We start from the raw sequence: 21,336 nt of genomic DNA on the forward strand, positions 1-21,336 counted from the left end.
CATTCATTCATTCATTCATTCATTCATATTCTAACACTTTATGCTCGACATGAGGGTCACCCTCCTGTAACTCTTCTGTATTACAGCTAGCCAGCTGCATGATCCTCCTAAGTAAATAACTATGTCTTCTGTAATTGTTTTGATGGAGAGACACAGAGCAGCAGTAACGCATTATGTGCTTTTAAGTGACTCCTTTAATTTTGGATTAATGTATGGTGTGTCTAATTAAAAAATAGAAAAAGAGAAATATACAGATTTACTGTGTAAAGCTAATTATTAAACAACATAATATTTTCCTCCACCTCACTTAGAAGTGCATAAGCCAGAAAAATTCAAATTCCTCACTTTGGAGATGAGGCATTGTTAACAGTTAACTACTAACTACTACAGTAAAGTGTGACAGTGACATACATATTTTCTTTCTGCCCCGCCCACTCCCTCTCTAGATGCCAACACCTGATTGGTGAGAGAGAGAGAGAGAGAGAGAGAGAGAGAGAGAGAGAGACTCACTCATGATGGACTGGTTTGAGTATGGATACCCAACAGAATCAGGTCCAGGGATGATTCCAGTGCTCGGCAGCTCAGGTGTTCCTCCATTCTGAATCTGCACACACACACGCACACAGATCAGTTTCCATGTGAACTCTCCAGTCACTGAAGGATCATGGGTAACATTGTCAGTATGTGAGGTGTGATGAGTGTGTGTGTAAGACCTTCTTGCCCCCTGGTGAGCAGGTGTCAGGTGGAGGTGTGCTGGTGATGTTCAGAGGACTGGAGCCACAACTGGAGGGGGAGGAGCCTCTGATCCTGACACACACAATTTAGTGTCAGTAAAACAATCATTAAAATCACTGTTTTTTTCTGTGAATCTAATCTCTTTAACTGATTGAGATCAGCGTTGTCGTGACAACAAGCCACTCCCCTCACCTCTGGATCTCCATCACCTCCTCCGCGATCATGCGTCCGATCTTCCCAGCTCCTGCTCTCGTGCCGCCTGGGATTCCTGGCACCGTCTGCAGAGCCCGCCTCCCACCACCTGACCGTCCAATCAGAGCAAAGACATTTTGTTTCAGTAATGCTCGAAAAAGTCACGGGTGAAGGAGAGGAGGGTGGGGCTAAAACTGTCCAAGGACATGTGACCTGTGTGTCACTGTCACACCTTCATCTGAATGTAGTTAGCTTAGCATTGGCTTAATGATAGTAGTTAGCTTAGCATTAGCTCCAGGGTAACAGTGAGTGTAGCAGGTGACTTACCATTTATGACAATAGTTAGCAGTAAAGAACAGTAGTTAGCGGTAGTGAGTAGTAGTGAACAGTAATAAGCGGTAGTGAGTAGTAGTAAACAGTAGTTAGCCGTAGTGAACAGTAGTTAGCAGTAATGAACAGTAGTGAACAGTAGTTAGCGGTAGTGAGTAGTAGTGAAGAGTAGTTAGCAGTAATGAACAATAGGGAAGAGTAGTTAGCAGTAGTGAATAGTTAGCAGCAGTGAACAGCAGTTAGCAGTAGTGAAGAACAGTTAGCAGTAGTGAGCAGTAGTTAGAAGCAGTGAACCGTAGTTAGCAGTAGTGAGCAGTAGTGAACAGTAGTTAGAAGCAGTGGAGAATAGTTAGCAGTAGTGAACAGTAGTTAGAAGCAGTGGAGAATAGTTAGCAGTAGTGAACAGTAGTTAGAAGCAGTGGAGAATAGTTAGCAATAGTGAACAGTAGTTAGCAGAAGTGAAGAAGAGTTAGAAGTAGTGAACAGTAGTTAGAAGCAGTGAACCGTAGTTAGCAGTAGTGAACAGTAGTTAGTTAGTGACTGACCCTCTGAGGTGAGAACACTGTCCATGCTCTGAGGTGAAGCAGCAGATTGAGGATAATCTGATCCTTCCATCATTGGACACCTGTGCACACACAAAGACGAGACGTGAGAAGAGTTATCACAACCTTTGACCTTTGACCCACATGTAAGCTTTGAGCTTAAATGTGATGAGGAAAAATGTGAGAGACATTGTTTCTCAAATAAAGTTCAAAATCTTTGTTTTCTGATCTGATGGTTTTGTGTCCGAGTGTGTGTCACTGTGTGAGTGTGTGTTGTGTACTTACGACACCACAGTGTTGGTGGAGACGATGTACTCCACCTCTTTGGTCCACGGGTTCATGAAGCTGAACCAGCGGCTCCTCAGTGTGATGAAAGAACCGTCTTTAATCTTGAACTTGTAACAGTTGGTGTTGATCTTCTCTCTCATCTGCAGCACTGATGTCATCAACAACAACACAGACGTTAGTGCGTGCGTGCGTGCGTGCGTGCGTGCGTGCGTGCGTGCGTGCGTGCACACTCACCTTGTCTGTGACACTCAGCCAGGTGAGCAATGTCGTCCTGGTGGAAATACTCATAGAAGGACGTTCCCAGCAGCTCCTGAGGCAGGTAGGCCAGGATGGCTGTGGCTCTGCAGGAACACGACACACAGTAAACAAACAGTACGTGTACACACACACACACTCCAACCCAGACCGTGTCTCACCTCTGGTCCACAAAGACGAACTTGCCGTCGATGGCGTGTCGGGACACATACTCTGTGGCTTTGACCCTGATGTCAGCCAGGCTGGGCTGGGGGACGATGTGGGGGTGCAGGCGGCCGATGGCCACCAGGCAGCTCAGGTTACAGCCTTCGTTATCAGGCTCGTTGTCCTCGTCCAGACCCATTTTAGTGGGAGGCCAACTCTTCAGGTAACCTGTGCTGTGGATGGTGCAGAAGCTCTTACGGTCAGCTGTGGAACAAGAGGCAGAAGAGGAAGTGAACATTCTACAGTTGTCTATGTTCTGTCTTATCAAATATGTTCTGTCTATTTTATATAATTTCAATTCAATGTTACTAACCCATGCATTATACTGTTGTCCACCTAGCTCTCTCTCTCTCACCCCACCCCCCTCCCTCCTCCCGCTCACTCCCCCTCCCCTTGTCAGTCCACTCCCTGTCCCCCTGCCCACAACACATAATCATAAAACAAATAAATAAAAATACTGCAGTTCCGAGTGTCACAGACTCGCCCTGCGCATAACAAATCTGTCCGACACCACAAGGCATGCAGTCAGCCATATTACATGTCCTGGGTGCTGGACAGAACAGGTTAATAAAAAAGAAGAAGAGGAAATGAACAGTGATAACCTGAGAAGGACATCGCCCCCTGCTGTGAGGACCATGGAAAACACTACAAAGGATTTTCACATTTCTGAATTTTAGACCCAGACATATTTTTATGTTACACTCTGTAAAATAATCCAGTAAAGGATCAAATGCTTCACTATGAGGCAGACCTTTGTAAACCACTCACTCTCCCACACCAAAGACCACATTTAGTCACTTCACTATTTGAAATCAAACGTTCAGATTGACCTCAGTGAGTGTGTAACAGTGAAATAAAGACGTGATCATGTATAAACTGATGTTCAGTGACCTCAGTGTCTTCCCTTGAGTCTCTGCTGGCAGACACATGTTCACAGAGTGAGTCTCTGTGTTTCAGGCTTGTTCTGAGCAGCAGGGGGCGCTCACAGCACAGCCAGCGCTGACTACATGTGAGTACCTGATAAAAAAAAAATATCACACTTCAGGTGGAATTGCTGTGTTGTGTGAAGGAGACACTTGTGAGACAGACCTTTCTTCTTTGAGCAAGTGGAGGGAAAGTCTTTGTCTTCTACTTTGACTGAAGGTCTGTTGCACTTCATCCTGCAGAAAAACGAGCGTCTGGCTCCAGAACAGAGACGAGACGGACCCGGGGTGATGTCTGTCTTCACTGGAAGACCAGCTGCACGCGCGCACACACGCACACACACACACACACACACACACACACACACACACACACACAAGACTTGAGGTTAAAGTTGCAGTCTAAACTGTCTGCTTGACTTACATAGATGGAGTTGTTCTGAATTTTCAGAAAATGTTCAGTGAGTGAATACTTCTGATATCTGGCCTTTATTCAACCGTTTAGGAATCACAGTCCTGAGAAGCTGACGTCACAGATATGTGACGCGCCGCTGTATCTTGTCTGTGATTGCACGCTCGTTCCTCTGAAGTCCTGAGATTCTACTGTAATGACAAGTATATGAGCACAAAGCTCCACTTCTCTACTACCATCCATCTTCTCAAGCTTCATCCCCCACATTAGGGTAATGGGGGGGTGTTCAATCTCAGCTGACATAGGGCGAGAGGCGGAGCCACACCCTGGAAAGATCGCCAGTCCATAGTTTTTCAATTTTCTAGATATCACAGACGGTCTAAGAGTTACGGTGATGGTGTGTGTGTGTGTGTGTGTGTGCCTAACAGGTCACAGAACAGTGGATTTTTAGCGACGCCATGAGAGAACCTGTCGCTTCAGGTGATGCTTACTTTTAGCGTCAATGAGCCTCTCACGGGGCGCCGTGTCGGAGGAGGACAGCTGCTCTTTGACCTTGGCGATGTCCTTGGGGTGAAGGTAGTCAAAAAGGCTCTGGCCAATCAGGTCGTTCTGAGGAGAACAGAAGAACTGAATACAGGGCGGGGCTACAAGGGAAGAAATCTCATCACACAACATCTCATGTATCAGAATATAGAGGACATATATATGGATATAATCAGGGTTCTAAATTAACACCCGCCAAAAATTAAAATTAAAAGTTAAAAATCATTTTGGCATGAGGCAATCACGTCAGTCAGAGCTGCTCTACTGTTCTCGCTCCCTGGGCAGTACTGACTACATACTGAACACTGTCGTGATGCTACGTGATGACGTATAAGACGCCCATTGGCTGCGCGCAGGCAGTGCAACCAACCATCATGAGAAACCATGGAAACAGAAAACACAAAGAAGAAGAAGAAAAAGAATGAATGAATGAACAGAGCAGAATGTTTCTGCCACGTTCAAAAAGGTTAAGAACCCCTGCTGTAAACTACACTGCAAACTAGATGGTAAACTACACCGTAAACAACACTGCAAACTACACTGTAAACGACACTGTCAACACACTGTAAATTAAATTAAAATAAATACAATCTACTGTTCATGATCTTTATTACATGATCTTCAAATGATTACCTTTCATTTCAGGGAATATCTACTTTATTTCTTTGCATGAACGATATTTATGTGTGTTACAAACAATGACATTGACTATGAATATGGTCACATTCTGCTGTAACACAAATAATTGGGATTATCATGTCACCATATATATATTGACATAATATCCAAATGTTGACCAGCCCTGATATAAATGAGTTAGAGTGGGGATTAATGTCCTCGACACACTGATCCAGTAAAGTAACGCAGGTAAGAAGGCAAACATTCACGTACCTGGCTGTAGTTGAGGATCTTGTAGACTGATTCAGAGACAAAGAGAATTTTTCCACGGTCACATCCAACCACAAACAGGAAGCCATCAGCAGCCTGCACCGTCACACACAAAACACTGCAATCAATAATCACCATCATCTACTTTCACATCTACAGCAGCTCCTGTGTCCCCGCCAGCTAAAATCACTGGTTTTCTCTATGAGGTTTGGTGTGGGAGAGTGAGGTTTACAGACGTCAGTTTCCTGTTGGAAAAGTCTAAATAAAACAAGAGAAAACAGTCTGGAAATGATAATGTTGTCTAACATCTTGTTATTGAATTATGTCTTTGTTTTATAGAGAAAAGAAACCAGAACACATTCACATTTAAGAAGCTGAAAAATCAAAGAAACAGTTGAAAATTAATAAAGTGATTGACTATCAAAATATGGTTATAGTTTTGTCTGTCACTCACCCTCAGTATCAGGTGCTTGAGTTCATCGTCTGACAGGAAGGAAGGTTTGTAGTTGGCCTCAGTGTACGGATTAGCTGCTCCTGCACACAGTAAACAAGAATCAACAAGAGTCAACGAGAAGAAACGAAAATCAACAAGAGTCAACGAGAAGAAATGAAAATCAACAAGAGTCAACGAGAAACAAGAAAGGAAGAGAAGAGTCAAGGAGAGGAGACGAGAGGAGTCAAGGAGTCAACAAGGAGGAGTCAGCGAGAGGAGTCAAGAGTCAGGAGTCAGACAGAGTCAGTCAAGGAAACAAGAGTCGAGGAAGAAACAAAAGTCAGCGAGAGTCAACAAGAGTAAACAAGAGTCGAGAGTAAACAAAGTCAGCGAGGAAACAAGAGGAGTCAAGAGTCAACAAGAGGAGTCAACAAGAAGCGTCAAGAGTCAACGAGAGGCGTCAAGAGTCAACGAGAGGAGTCAAGAGTCAACGAGAGGAGTCAAGAGTCAACGAGAGGAGTCAAGAGTCAACAAGAGGAAACGAGAAGAAACAATAACAAAGAAGAAGAAACAAGAGGAAACACAACAGTCACATAGTTTCCAAAAATCTTAATTTCTATCTTTTTTTTACTTTTTAAATGAATTTAGTCTTTTCTCTTGTTTTATTGTTTTGAAACCAAAAAAAAAAAAAAAAACTCATGACATTAATGTTGAGACTCTGATTCATATATACAGTATTTGGCTGACCTCGGAGCGTCTTCATGTGCTGCACTGCCATACGCAGCACCGTCAGTTTGTCCAGTTTCCGGGACATGGCGTTGCAGGTGGGCACCAGCGACGCCAGCTCGTCGATGAAGCTGTTCATCTTGTCCCGACGCCGTTTCTCGATCTGACTGTGAGCCTCTCTGTGGAGGACATGACACGGCCTGTGAGTCACTCACATATAACACAAAAATGGCAGAATGTGTTTGACCAGGTGGCGCCCTCTGCTGGACCAACTCCGTGTGTCAATGAGATGAAGGAAAAACTGGCTTCAGTTCAAAAACTCCGCATCAGTGTTTACCTGGCGTTCTTGATCCGGCCCTGTTGGTCACTACAAAGAAAGAAACAGAAACTGGTGATGAGACGGTGTTTGTTTGTGACTGAAGTAAACTGTTCAATTCAATCGTGATCTGATGGTAAAATGTGCCGAGTCACAGGTATCAAATGTGCCGAGTCACGGGTAAAAAAAAAGTGCCAAGTCACAGGTAAAAAAGTGCCAAGTCGGGTAAAAAGGGCCGAGTCGCGGGTATAAAATGTGCCGAGTCGCAGATATAAAATGGGCTGAGTCACAGGTATAAAATGAGTCACAGGTACAAAATGTGCCGTGTCATGGGCATAAAACGTGCTGTCTCACGGGTATGAAATGTGCTGTGTCACAGGTATAAAAGATGTGTTGCCATGGTAACAGTGGTTTCTCACCTGCCCAGTTTGTCTTTGTCTGGATCCATGTCACTGAGCACAAGAACAAAATTATCAATCGATCATCAATTCAAGTTCAAGTTGATCTGTATCAATAATGAGTAAAGAGCATTGATTAAACTTACTCAAAAGAGAATCCATCAATCCTGAGGAAAAAAAAACATATTGATTAATTTATCAGTCGTGATTCAAGTGATTATGTTGTACAACATGTTTCCTGTGTGTCCCTGTGTCTCACTGGTAGTCAGTGGAGCTGCCCTTCCTCTTCCTGGTGAAGTCCATGGCCGTGGTGCTGCTGCTGCTGATGGACGAGGAGATCAGCTCAGTGGAGTTTGGAGACATGAAGTCAGTCATGGTAGAAGAGATGTCCATCCTCTGGTCAGCCATCAGGTCATCTGTGGTTTTTAACCATCAACAACACACTGAGTGAGTCAGTCAGTCACATATGATTCGGCTTTAATCATTTTTGTTATATGGAGCAAAAAAGGCAGAAAATATTCACATTTCAGAGGCCGAAAAACTGATCGATTATCAAAATACAGTTCAGCAATGGATTCATTGAATAATTGTTGCAGGTTGATATGACGACACACTCACCACAGATGTTCATCACTGCCTCTGTGTTGAAATCATCTCCTTCCATTCACACGTGAGCCTCAACTGTATACACACACACACACACACACACACACACACACAGTGAGCAGGAAAACATGATGATGATGATGATGATGAAGTCTCTGAGTTGAGAGCAGGTACCTGTGTATGTCACTGCTCTTGTCGTCCTCTTCTTCTTCTTCAGATGTGCTCAAGTTTGAAATTGCTGAGTCAGAGCACGAGGACGATGTCGTCACTTTACACTCATGACGTGTGATTCCCGAGCAGCTGCGACAAAACCTCTGAGGACACAGGGAGACAGGCCGAGACATGACAAGGTTTTAATCATAGGCTGAAAGTTCACTTTAAACACTTTAAACACTTTAAACTGCATCAGTGTGAATGTATTCAGATGTTGGAGCCGGAGCCGTTTCACTCACTCTCTCTGAGGTTTGGTGTGGGAGAGTGAGTGGTTTACAAACTTCAGTTTCCTGTTGGAAAAGTCGGTCTCACAGTGAGATAAAGACGTGAATGTGTTCTTAAAGACATTGTAGACACGACTCAGCATTCTGTTCTGGGACAGAACTGTGGGCGAGCAAAGAAGGATACGAAAAAAACCACTGTGTCATGATGAAAGAGGCTGAAAGTGGGTCAGTCAGTCTCTGCACTCTCGCTGCAGGAGCCTCCATTTAAATCCTCCACCAGTGAGTCAGGCTGTCACATACAAGCAGCCAGACACTGATCACTTTATTGATCCTGATCAATAATGAGATTCAATCACAGCACAATATTTCATCTGTTCACTATGAAGTGAGTATTCAGAGTGTCTATATAAATTATGATTACTGAAGGAGGGAGGAACCTTCCTGTTCTACTGTGACTCATGTCACCAGAACCTGCCCGGTTACTGTTGCTAACACACACACACACACACACACAATAATGTAACAATAATAATACTAATATAATTCACACTAAAATCACTGATCATGTTCTGATGTGTCATGAAAGCTACAATCACTCCATTATAAATCATCCACAACATTACGTAACACACTGAAGTCACATGATCTTTCCTCATAAAAAGACCGTCAACCAGATTTGAACAAAACTGAAAACACTTTAAAGATTAAATAAATCACACTGATGAGAAGTATCCAGAATAGATCGTCACTGACACCTGCTGGTCAAACCTGTGTCCACATCTGTAAAAATAACAATAGCATCATCGACTGCACGATATTGGCTTTAAAATGTATTAAGAGATATTGACAAACACGCTGAGATCCCCCAATACCATTCATGTCGAAAACAGCAGCTCAATAGCGCCCTCTACTAGGGGTTTGTATATCGTCGTCCTTCCTCGTGTGATATGATAAACTCTACACCAGGGCAAATATCGATATTATAATGAATAAATGAAGTCGCTCTAAATAAACCGTTTCACTCGCTTGGCGTCACTACCTCACGTCTCCTCGCGGTGGCGCTGCTCAAGCGAAGGAGGTAAAGTTGTGCTTTCTCTATGTTGTGAATAAACAGAGAAACGTTAATGTTTTCTTCACTCTGTGTGTGTGTGTGTGTAGGAATTCTGTTTTATATACAAAAGATTCATAAGTGTTAACTGTATCTCCCTGTGTTAAATACACTTCTACATTTATCATTAATCTAGAGCTGCAACTGAAGATTATTTTCGTAATCGATGAATCTGTCAATTATTTTGTCCATTAATCGATTAGTTGATTTATCAGTCACATTTAAGACGCTGAAAAATCTAAGAAACTGGTTTGAATTATTTGAAAAAACAGGGATGTCCGACAATATCAGCCCGATATTGGCCTATGTATGTGATATCGGTTTGTAGCGGTTTTTTAGCCAATAACTTAAACCTGAAAATGAGTGAATAAATGTTTGGTTGTGAATTAGCAGGCGGAGGAAATTCAGTTGAACAGGAAGTGCCTTTATTTTGACAGTCACAATGTTACGCTATACATGATATTCATAGAAAAGCCAGAGTGTCATTAACTGCAGGAACACAAAACACAAAAACACAAATGTGGCAGTAATCCTAATCCGGAAGTGTTCTCGGTGGTGACTTGAGCGTACTTGGTAAAGCCATGTATCCCAGAATGCTTTTCGTCGGAACACAGCAGACAGAGAAAGGAAATATAAACCTGAAATAAATATTTTTCTGTGTCCCGAAACAAAGTTTTCAGATCACTTGAGGCGAGAAATTAGTCATTTAGAATTCAAACATGTATTGTGGTGGGAGGTGATCAGTGCTCACAGGGCCTAAGTGTTGGACAATATCGGCATTTTGAATATCACTAAAAAAAAAAAGGCAATATCAAACATCCAATTATCAACATAGTTATTGATTAATAATTGAGTAATTGGTTCAGGCCTACATTAATGTATATTTTATAGTGATCACCATAATCCCGATATCACCGTCACCATAATACCAATATCTATCACCATAATCCCGATATCACCATTACCATAATACCAATATCCATCACCATAATCCCAATATTATCACTTTCACCATGACCCTGATATCTATCACTGTCACCATAATCCCAATATCACAGTTACCATAATCCCAATATTATCACTTTGACCATAACACTGATCTCTATCACCGTCACCATAATCCCAGGAGACTGAGTATTGTGTGCCGGTGTTTCCTCACCACAGTGTATATGTATGTATGTATATATGTGTTTCTGTGCGTGCGTGCGTGCGTGTAGGTGGAGCTGCTGTCGAAGAAACACCGAGGCCTGTTTACACTGTTCACGTTACACAAGCCCACGGAGACAACAGTCTCCCCGGCACAGAATTCTGCGGGTACCGGGCAGCAGTGAGGGTTGGCCGGGCTAAAAAAAAAAGAGGGCGGAGACCCTGACGAACATCAAGCTGCTGCTAATAGAAGCTAACTAAGATGACAGCATCGAGATGCTAATAAAAGACGCTAGCTGTGACGTTAGCATCCAGCAGCTAGTGTGGCTATCTCGGTCAGAGCTAACGTCCCCTCCTCCTGCTCCGGGAAAAACACAGTGACATCGACGGCGAACACACCGACGAGTCTCCGGGCATGTCGTGTTTGGCGGCGGTGTGAGCTCACCTGAGGTCCGCAGAGAAGAGGGTCGGCTGGTGTGGGACCGCAGCGGCAGCTGAAGCTCACAGCGTGGTGACATAAACGACTCCTGGTCGCTGACCCAGTTTCTCTTCGCCGTCACGGCTGTCGAACCACTAACCTACTTTCTCCGCCAATGGCGCCAGGTTTGCCACTGTGGGCGTCACCGCAGCCAATCAGCAACCACCTCAGGCTGGAGGAGAGTGACAGGCGTGCTGATTGACCAATGAGAGCAAGGGAGGAGCGGAATGCAGAGACTGCCCGCGTGAGTGTGTGTGCGTGTGTTTTCTGTCATAAACACTGACCTTGTCGGGACCAGTAGGCCACCTTAGACCAAAACCTGGTCCTAATGAGGCAGAACCTGATTTCTGAAGAACTGGTTGAGTATAGGACTAAGATTTGAATTGTGCTTATGGTTAAGGTTAAGGTTAGGGTTAGTTGTTATTATGGTTGTACTTATGGTTAGTGTAAGACTTTGTTTAGTCTGAAAAAAATGAATGAAAGGCAATACAGAGTCCTGAGAAGAGTAGCTGTACACAACTGTGTGTGTGTGTGTGTGTGTGTGTGTGTATGCTCTTGAATTAAGATAGGAAATAACCCACATATGTGTGTGCGTGAGTATCTTTGTGAGGCCCAAAAGAACCTGTGGTAGGGTTGGTGTTTTATGGTTGTGATGGTTATTGTTATGGTTAAGGTTAAGGTAAGGGGCTGGAGAATGCATTTTGTCAATGAGTGTCCTCACTATACATGAAGCACAAACATGTGTATATATGTGTGTGTTAATTCAGCTTTATTGACTCCACACTGAGGAAAATCCACTTGTTACAGCGACAAAACGTCAGAGCTTGAGATTCTAGTGAGAAATTACATAACAGAAAAAGAGCTAGGACAGTGTGGATGTATAACGTTCAGAGACATTTCCCCCACACCAAAGTCCACATAGAAAATCAGTGATTTTGCTGCTGGCCCTCTGCTGCCTCATGTGGTCACATTGTGTCACTGATTTAAAGTGAAATGAGGGATTTTAAAAGCCGAATTTTACAAAATGCTCAAAAAGCTCTGACTTACAAACACACTTGTCTTTAAATAGAAAACAGTTAGAGGATCATTATGTCAGTTGTGCTTTTGTTTGACTGACTGAACCAGTTTGACTAAACGGCTTCTGCTCTAATTGTTCTCCCTATGCTATATTTAGATCCTGTGCACTTAATGTTTCTGCTGGCAGTGAAAGAAAAAATATCCACACAGTAAAATGTACTGATCATTTATATTTATTTATTTAGACATCATCAAGAATAAAAATATACAACATGACAACTATATATATATATAATTTATTTATCATTAATATGTATCTCCTCTCTTGACCCTGTGCTGTTCATATAGAACTTATTTGATTATATTAACATCAGAGACGATATATTTCCCGTCATTCTTCATGCTTTCTTTATGTCTCTGATGCTTTGAATTTATTTCTCATCTTTTAAGTGTTTGTCTTATTTTAGTCTAACACGTTTTAATCTATTCTGGATTCACAGGGCCAAAGTCAAGTGACGTGGGTGAGTTAATAAAATATAATTATTAAATTATGACAACACTTTATTGACATTATTAATATAAAACCAAATAAACGTTCATCAAAATAAAATCAATAACGTCACTAAATTTCCTTCAACGTTTTGGAAAAGCAGACTCAGCGTTCCACGGCACCGGAAGCGGACTCCTCTTCACCGGAAGCTGACTTGTCCCTTTTTGTTTTTGGACTTTGACAGACACGTGAGCTGCTGACGTCATTAGGAGTCAGGCAGACATGATGGCGGCGGGTTACGTCCAGAAGGTAAGAGCCGTTACTTCTGTCCCACACAGTCCGTTTAAACGGGTCACAACCGGGTCACGATCAGGTCACGACCAGCTTAGTCCGGTTAGTTAGCCGCTGAGCTAACAGAAGCTACAGCCACAAAATGTGGACGAGGACGCAGAGCAGTCTGGAGCTACATGCTAACTGCTAACGTCACTGTTAGCATGTTGTTACGAAGTGGTTCTAGACCGTGAACCTGTCCCCTGTCCCCTGTCCCCTGTCCACTTTGACTCTGGCAGTGTGAGCCATTGTGGGTCCGTGGCTCCTCGGTCCGGGTCCAGGTTCTGATTCGTGCCGTCGATGGTTCTAGTTCTGGTCCGCTATGTTCTTCACCTCGTTAAATCTACGATATTTTGAGAATACGTTGAGATTTTAATGTCATTGAGTCTGTTTGACTACTCACGCTTCAAACACAGGGGGCGCTCTCATCACAGTCAGTGCTGACCAGGTGTCAGTAGTGTGACTAGTTTAACTAACCCACATCCAGATGTTTTAAACTGACTAGTCTAACTAACCCACAGTCAGGTGTTTTACACTGACTAGTTTAACTCACCCACATCCAGATGTTTTACACTGACTAGTTTAACTAACCCACATCCAGATATTTTACACTGACGAATTTAACTAGTTTCCACTTCATTGGACGTTGACAATCCCACAGCTAATGTGTTTTTAGTGAATGATTGTATGTTTTTAAACACACACACATCAGTGTCAAAGTGGACATCTTTAATCTGTGTCTCAGGTAGTGTTTGAACATGACGGCGTCTTCATTCGTCCCAATGGAGATGAGGACAGCATGGAGCAGGACGTCCTGATCTCAGGGACCCTGCGCATCGTGGACAAGGTGAGAATCGTGTTGGTATCAAATGATGTTATTGTTGAAAACAGATGATCAGATGATTTCACAGATGATTTTAGTGTAGACAGACCCGGTGTGGAAAGACAGAAATAGTGTGGACTGACAGATGGACGGACACTGTGGACAGACGGACGGACACAGTGTGGGGGCAGAGCCTGGGTTGTTCTACAGGTGGCCTTGACTGAGGCGAAAAGTTCCTGTAAACCAGAGTTCAGTTTAGAAAGACCAGAGAAAGACATTATTGTATCCTTTATTTATCCAGGAAGTTCATGTCTTCTTCCAGGGAGTCCAACAATTTCAAATCTAAAACTCACAACAGAATGTAAAACCTCAAAGGAAGTTGTTAAAGAAGAGTGAAAGATAAAGTGCAGAAGTAAACACAGCAACAAGAGCCTTCATCTTTCATAATACACCTGTGTGTGTGTGTGTGTGTGTGTGTGTGTGTGTTTCCACCCTCAGGATGGTGACATCATGGTGGACTACAGACCTCTGGAGGACACTGTGGACATCTCCAACATGCAGTGTGCTGGAAAGGTTTGTGCCTGACAACCGAATCATGACTCGGTAGTTTTGTTTTAACCCATTTGTCATCAGTGTGTGAACTGATGAGGGTCATTGGTGTGTGTGTGTGTGTGTGTGTTGGCCCCTCCCCCAGGACTCGAGCTCGGTGGTGCAGTGGTCTCAAGGTCCGGCTGACAGGACGCAGCAGTTAGAGACGCAGCACAGCTACGAGACCGAGTGGGATATGGTCAACGCGGTGTCCTTCAAAAAGAAGCCCTGCGCCAACGGAGACGGTGAGTTCACTGTCGCGTGTTCATGGACAGGAAGTGACATCACCTCTGATGTCACTGTTTGTGATTTGGACAGGCACTCTGAACCACAGCCACGAGAGGAGCAGGTGGGTGCTGACCGTCAGCATCAGTGACCTCAGGTCCGTCACTGTGAGGACTCAGGGTTGGAGCGTTCTCACCTTCAAACTGAAGGATTGCTCCACCAACTTGCCTGCTCTGCACTTCCACCAGGGCGGCAGCAGAGAGTTCCTGGACAGCCTGAGAAGATTTGCTCTGCTCACTGAGTAAGTTCATACGACTGAAGGTCAACAAACATAGGTCAGGAGAAGGAGCCTTCATGAGCCATGTGAACAGATTCTAACCCCGCCTTCTGCTCACAACATGTGGTCCCTTTTCTTTGTTAAAAAGTTTCTGGAGCAGTGGTCAAATCTTCCACCCAGTGGAACGGTCTGCTTTAGTTTTGTTGTGTTTCCATTTTCAGTCCCCTTCCCTTGAGTTACCACAGTAATGGTACAGTCAGGGCGGAGCTAGACCCACAACAGTCAGCTGATTGGTTGACAGAAAAGCGTCACTCCTTTGTGACCGGTGTTTCTTTAACGTCCTCTGTCTTTCCCTGTGTGTGTGTGTGTGTGTGTGTGTGTGTGTGTGTGTGTGTGCGTGTGTGCAGGTGTCCAGATGATGACCAGTGTCTAATGGTCAACACTCCAAACAAAGCTCTGTCTCAGTCCTTCGAAAACCTTCTGGACGACAACAACTTCGGCATCATTCATGTGAGTAACACACACATGTGTGACGTGCTGACACAGCGCCCCCTGCTGCTCAGAACCATTACCACGTTTACTTTTGACGCAGCAGAAGTTGAGGAAAGATCCTTACGTGACAACACTCGGCGGCTTCTCCAAAGTCACCAACTACATCTTTGATGCTTTCCGGGGGACGGAGGAGCAGCACCAGCGCCCCCCGGAGGAAGTGCCTGACCTGCTGGGTGAAGTGATTCCAGGACTGGAGATCAACCAGCAGGCGGAGCCGGGCTTTGAGGTCATCACCAGGGTGAGCAGAGAGCCTGAGGGTATTCAAGGACACATTGATAGTCATGTATGAACGTGTTGATGTCACGTGTCGTCAGATCGATCTGGGGGTGCGGCCTCAGGTGATGAGGGCGGAGCCTCTGTCTATGGAGGACTGGATCAAACACCAGGACTTAGATGGAAGTATGGTCCGGACCAGTCAGCTGAAACAGAACATCTTCAGAGGGGCAAGTGTTGACCTGTGACTGTCCACCTGTCTGTCTGTCTGTCTGTCTCTGACTGTCTACCTGTCTGTCTGCAGGGACTCAGTCATGCAGTGAGGAAAGAGGCCTGGAAGTTTCTGTTGGGTTATTTTCCTTGGGACAGTTCACTGGAGGACAGGAAGTTTCTGCAGAGACAAAAGACGTACGTCCTCTGGACACGTGTCTGTCACAGCTCAGGTTGTTGTTGTTGTTTACGCTGCTGATGATGATGTTGTTGTGGTGGTTGACAGAGACGAGTACTTCAGGATGAAGCTGCAGTGGAAGTCGGTGAGTGAGGAGCAGGAGAAGAGGAACTCCAGACTCAGAGACTACAGGAGTCTCATCGGTGAGATGCGTGATCCTGTTATTGATCACTATTACTGATCAATAACACCATGGCGTGTGTGTGTGTGGGGCGGAGTCAGTCTTTAAGATCTCTGTTTGTTTTCAGAGAAAGACGTGAACAGAACAGACAGAACAAACCGATTCTATGAAGGTATCGACAACCCGGGCCTGGTTCTGCTCCACGACATCCTGATGACCTACTGCATGTATGACTTCGACCTGGGTGAGACACGCAGCACCGACTCTGCACGGCAACTTTGACAGCAACTTTAACAAGAACATTACAGGAACTTTGACAGCAACTTTAACAGGAACTTTAACAGGATATTTAACAGCAACGTTAACAGGAACTTTAACAGCAACTTTGACAGGAACATTACAGAACTTTAACAGCAATTTTAACAAGAACATTACAGCAAATTTGACAGGAACATTACAGGAACTTTAACAGCAACTTTAACAGGACCATTACAGGAACTTTGACAGCAACTTTGACAGGGACATTGCTGAACTTCAACAGGAACTTTGACTGGAACATTAAAGCAACTTTGACAGGAACATTACAGCAACTTTAACAGCAACTTTAACAGGAACATTACAGGAAAATTATAGGAACTTTAACAGAAACATTACAGGAACTTTGACATTAACAGCAACTATAGCAGGAACATTAACAGCAACTTTAGCAGGAACATTGGAAGAACATTAACAGGAACTTTTACGGCAACCTTACAGGAACTTTAACAGCAAAATTAACAGGAACATTACAGGAACTTTAACAGCAACTTTAATAGGAACATTATAGGAACTTTAACAGGAATATTACAGAACTTTGGCAGGAACATTTCAAGACCTTTAACAAGAATATTACAGGAACTTTAACAGCAACTTTGACAGGAACATTACAGAACTTTAACAGGAACTTTGACAGGAACATTACAGCAACTTTGACAGAAACATTACAGGAACTTTGTAATTAGCAACTTTAACAGGAACATTACAGGAACAATATAGGAACTTTAACAGCAACTATAGTAGAACATTAATAGCAACTTTAATAGGAACATTACAGGAAAATTATAGGAACTTTAACAGAAACATTACAGGAACTTTGACATTAACAGCAACTATAGCAGGAACATTAACAGCAACTTTAGCAGGAACATTGGAAGAACATTAACAGGAACTTTTACGGCAACCTTACAGGAACTTTAACAGCAACATTAACAGGAACATTACAGGAAATTTAACAGCAACTTAACAGGAATATTACAGAATCCTTTAATAGCAATTTTAATAAGAACATTACAGCAAATTTGACAGTGAAATATTACAGGAACTTTAACAGCAACTTAATAGGACCATTACAGGAACTTTGACAGCAACTTTAACAGGAAATTGAACAGCAACTTTAACAGGAACTTTAACAGCAACTTTGACAGGAACATTAAGCAGAACTTTAACAGGAACTTTGACAGGAACATTACAGCAACTTTGGAGAAAACATTACAGGAACTTTAACAGCAACTTAACAGGAACATTAAGAACAATATAGGAACTTTAACAGCAACTATAGCAGGAACATTAACAGGAACCTTAACAGCAACTTTAGCAGGAACATTAGAGCAACATTAACAGGAACATAACAGCAACTTTGACAGGAACATTACAGGAACTTTAACAGCAACTTTAACAGGAACATTACAGGAAAATTATAGGAACTTTAACAGAAACATTACAGGAACTTTGACATTAACAGCAACTATAGCAGGAACATTAACAGCAACTTTAGCAGGAACATTGGAAGAACATTAACAGGAACTTTTACGGCAACCTTACAGGAACTTTAACAGCAACATTAACAGGAACATTACAGGAACTTTAACAGCAACTTTAACAGGAACATTATAGGAACTTTAACAGGAACATTACAGGAACTTTAACAGCAAATTTAGCAGCAACCTTACAGGAACTTTAACAGGAACTTTTAACAGGAATATTACAGGAACTTTAACAGGAACATTACAGGAACTTTGACAGGAACATTACAGGAACTTTGACAGGAACATTATAGGAACCTTCACAGGAACATTATATGAACTTTAACAGGAACATTACAGGACCTTTAACAAGAACATTACAGGAACTTTAACAGCAACTTTAGCAGGAACATTAACAGCAACTTTGACATGAACTTTAACAGCAACTTTAACAGGAACATTATAGGAACATTACAGGAACTTTGACAGGAACATCACAGCAATATTACAGGAACTTTATCGGGAACATTACAGGAACTTTAGCAGGAACATTAGAATAACCTTTGAATGAAAGGCAGAGAGATGGAACATTAGTGGAGCATGAACGTGACTGGGTCATATGAGGAACTTGTTAACTTTAAAGCATCTGCTTACTGACCTCGTGTCCTGCTCAGGTTATGTTCAGGGCATGAGTGACCTGCTGTCGCCAATTCTCTACGTGATGGAGAACGAGGTGGACGCATTCTGGTGCTTTGTGTCCTTCATGGACCAGGTGGTAAGTGAAACACACATGACGTCTTCTCACCTGTCAGGTGTGAACTCAGTGATCTCACTGCTGTGTTTGTATTACAGCACCAGAACTTTGAGGAGCAGATGCAGGGGATGAAGACTCAGCTGATTCACCTCAGTTCTCTGCTGCGACTGTTGGACGTGTCCTTCTGGAACTACCTCGGTACAAAAACACAAAGTCATCACTGTGACGGAAACACCCGACTCACAACCAGTCTCCATGCTTTTATAAGTCTATGTCCTCTTTCTGTCTCTCAGAGTCTCAAGACTCAGGGTTCCTGTACTTCTGTTTCCGCTGGCTGTTGATCAGATTCAAGAGGGAGCTCAGTTTCCAAGATGTCCTGCGGCTCTGGGAGGTACACACACACACACACACGCATGCATGCATGTGTCTCAGGTCAGTTTCCCATGTGACTGTGTGTGTGTGTGTGTGTGTGTGATGTCATGGCCAGGTGATGTGGACTGCTCTTCCATGTCAGAACTTCCACCTGCTCATCTGCTGTTCCATCCTGGATTCAGAGAAACGCAAGATCATGGAGGAGAACTATGGCTTCAACGAGATCCTCAAAGTAACTACTGTCAGCCTCCAGCAGGGGGAAGCGCTCACCACTTTGTAATGTGGGTGGAGCTACATTGATTCTAACATTTGTTTGGTTGTGCAGCACATCAACGAGCTCTCGATGAAACTAGACATTGAGGAGATTCTTCAGAAAGCAGAGGGAATCAGTCTCCAGCTGAGGAGCTGTAAGGTACGACAGCAACATCACAGCAACATCACATTGACATCATAATAACATCACAGCAACATCACAGTAAAATAAGTGACATCACTGTGACATCATAGGAACATCACAGTGACATCATAAGAACATCACAACGACAGTGACATCACAGCAACATCTCATTGACATCATAATAACATCACAGTAAAATAAGTGTCATCATAGGAACATCACTGTGACATCATAGTAACATCACGGCGACATCACATTGAAAGCACAGTGACATGACAGCGACATCACAGTGACAGTGACATGTAGGGGGCGCTGTTGTGGTGTAGTGTTAGGATTCATCAGGCTCAGCTTCAGTGAGTCAGCATTTTCACCAGAGTCCGGATCTGAGACCCAGGAGTCTTCAGGATGTTCTGGAGATGGTTCATGTCTGAGCTCTTGTATCAAGTGATTAGAGCTAAATATGAGACGATGATGTCATTGTCATCGTGATTGGTTCTCCTTGTTTTCTGATGTGATGTTTATGGTCCTCAGGATCTGCCCGACTCCATCACAGACATTCTGGGCTTCAGTGCAGAAGAATGTGGTTCTGACCTGAGAGACGCCGGTTCTCCTGCTCCTCCCACTGCTCCTCCCCCAGTATCACAGCGACAGGACACATGTTCCAATGTCCACGGACACTTGAGGGACTCAAGTTCACACAACAAAGTTGCCTTCATTTCGTAGTGAAGAGACAGACTGAGTCAGGACGGCAAGCGCTGTCTCCTCCCACTTCCTCCGGCAGAGAAGAATCTTATTTTTGTAATTCCTGCATTGATTGATTCTGTCATTGATGATTCTAAAGAAGCCACAGAGGGGCGCCACTGAATCTGAAGGATTCTGTGATCAGCAGTCGATCAGCTGTTAACATCTGCCCTGATCTGATCACATGTTCAACTCTGTCGTCCATGATTCACACACACACACACACACAGGTATGGTAACAGTGTTGATCAAAATAAAGGGGCAGGGACTTTAGAGGTGATCACATGATCACAGGAGAACACCCAGGTGTGAAGAGTTGAACATGTGATCACTGAGGGCAAGGACAAGGTCACTGACCCTCTGATGTTGACATGACTGATGATGTCGTCATCTGTGTGACCCTAGTTCTCTGAGTGGACACACCCACACTGGGAGCCGGTGGGCGGGGCTTCAGACCTGCAGGTTGTTGATTTGCCTCTTCTCAGTATTAATCATGTGTGAGGACACTGCTGCATTCTGGGAAATGAGCCTGTCACGCCAATCAAAGTTTCAGCGAACAGGAAGCTGCACGTGTGGCTCTTTCACAATAAAAGTGTTTAAAAGCGTTCTCTGACCTTTCAGACAGTGTCACCATGGAAACCATGTTCAACAGTGAAGGTTTTTAGATTTTCAGATTTATAAATCCCGCCCCCAGCGCCACTGTCTGTGTCTTCTGTTTGAAATAAAGTTGGTGCACTTTTCCTAACTCCTCACGAGTCTCCTTGTTTCCTTAACTTCCTGATGAAAGGTGATGACTTCCAGTGACATCACCTGTCTGCTGGTGTGGGGGCGTGGCCAATGTGAATTTGAGAAATGTCAGTCAGTCAGTCATCATCTAACCGCTTTATCCTCCACCAGAGGGTCGCGGGGGGTGCTGTGCCAATCTCAGCTACATCGGGCGATAGGCGGGGTACACCCTGGACAGTTCGCCAGTCCATCGCAGGGCCACACACAGATAGAGACAAACAACCATTCACTCTCACACTCACTCCTACGGTCAATTTAGAGTGTCCAATTTACCTAATCCCCACATTGCATGTTTTTGGACTGTGGGAGGAAGCCGGAGAGAACCCACGCACACACGGGGAGAACATTCAAACTCCATGCAGAAAGGCCCTTGTTCCAACCGGGGCTCGAACCCGGGTCTTCTCCCTGCAAGGTGAGAGTGCTAACCACTACACCACCGTGTGGCCCAATTTGAGAAATGT

The 21,336-nt window shown here is 43.8% G+C and overlaps 2 protein-coding genes across 3 annotated transcripts; one reads left to right on the forward strand and one right to left on the reverse strand.

Annotated features, from left to right (window-relative positions):
- Positions 1-413: 413 nt before the first annotated feature.
- Positions 414-11,057, reverse strand: LOC122775395 (aryl hydrocarbon receptor nuclear translocator-like protein 1). Its single transcript, XM_044035239.1, has 19 exons — positions 10,928-11,057; positions 7,966-8,105; positions 7,804-7,866; positions 7,445-7,601; positions 7,332-7,352; positions 7,207-7,239; positions 6,809-6,838; positions 6,493-6,650; positions 5,767-5,846; positions 5,316-5,408; positions 4,373-4,490; positions 3,636-3,785; positions 2,504-2,750; positions 2,322-2,428; positions 2,085-2,235; positions 1,803-1,882; positions 928-1,036; positions 714-807; positions 414-604 (listed from the first exon to the last, which is right to left on the reverse strand). The coding sequence occupies exons 3-19, from the start codon at positions 7,847-7,849 to the stop codon at positions 443-445; spliced, it is 1,836 nt and encodes a 611-aa protein (XP_043891174.1). The 5' UTR covers positions 7,850-7,866; positions 7,966-8,105; positions 10,928-11,057; the 3' UTR covers positions 414-442.
- A 1,638-nt stretch (positions 11,058-12,695) lies between these two features.
- On the forward strand, positions 12,696-20,834 carry tbc1d15 (TBC1 domain family, member 15). 2 transcript variants are annotated; one of them, XM_044035236.1, is made up of 17 exons: positions 12,696-12,776; positions 13,543-13,644; positions 14,119-14,193; positions 14,315-14,453; positions 14,527-14,734; positions 15,118-15,220; positions 15,303-15,500; positions 15,577-15,705; positions 15,780-15,883; positions 15,972-16,066; positions 16,172-16,288; positions 18,500-18,600; positions 18,678-18,777; positions 18,873-18,970; positions 19,067-19,183; positions 19,277-19,363; positions 19,880-20,834. In XM_044035236.1, exons 1-17 carry the CDS (start codon positions 12,750-12,752, stop codon positions 20,069-20,071), a joined length of 1,992 nt encoding a protein of 663 aa, XP_043891171.1. In that variant the 5' UTR covers positions 12,696-12,749; the 3' UTR covers positions 20,072-20,834. The 2 variants fall into 2 exon arrangements, with proteins under 2 accessions (XP_043891171.1, XP_043891172.1); XM_044035237.1 differs by having other exon boundaries at positions 15,306-15,500.
- Positions 20,835-21,336: the final 502 nt, after the last annotated feature.

This window comes from Solea senegalensis, linkage group LG10, assembly GCF_019176455.1.
Source record: "Solea senegalensis isolate Sse05_10M linkage group LG10, IFAPA_SoseM_1, whole genome shotgun sequence".
In the NCBI taxonomy this organism is placed as follows: domain Eukaryota; kingdom Metazoa; phylum Chordata; class Actinopteri; order Pleuronectiformes; family Soleidae; genus Solea; species Solea senegalensis.

Excerpts from the sequence above, each read along its gene's own strand:
- LOC122775395 (XM_044035239.1), bottom strand. The coding sequence starts at position 7,849 with ATGGAAGGAGATGATTTCAACACAGAGGCAGTGATGAACATCTGTG. Across the intron at positions 5,409-5,766 it reads TCAAGCACCTGATACTGAGG|GCTGCTGATGGCTTCCTGTT; the intron begins GTGAGTGACAGA and ends GTGACGGTGCAG. Across the intron at positions 2,429-2,503 it reads TTCGTCTTTGTGGACCAGAG|AGCCACAGCCATCCTGGCCT; the intron begins GTGAGACACGGT and ends GTGTTCCTGCAG.
- tbc1d15 (XM_044035236.1), top strand. The coding sequence starts at position 12,750 with ATGATGGCGGCGGGTTACGTCCAGAAG. Across the intron at positions 15,884-15,971 it reads TTTCTGCAGAGACAAAAGAC|AGACGAGTACTTCAGGATGA; the intron begins GTACGTCCTCTG and ends GGTGGTTGACAG. Across the intron at positions 18,778-18,872 it reads GTCCTTCTGGAACTACCTCG|AGTCTCAAGACTCAGGGTTC; the intron begins GTACAAAAACAC and ends TCTGTCTCTCAG.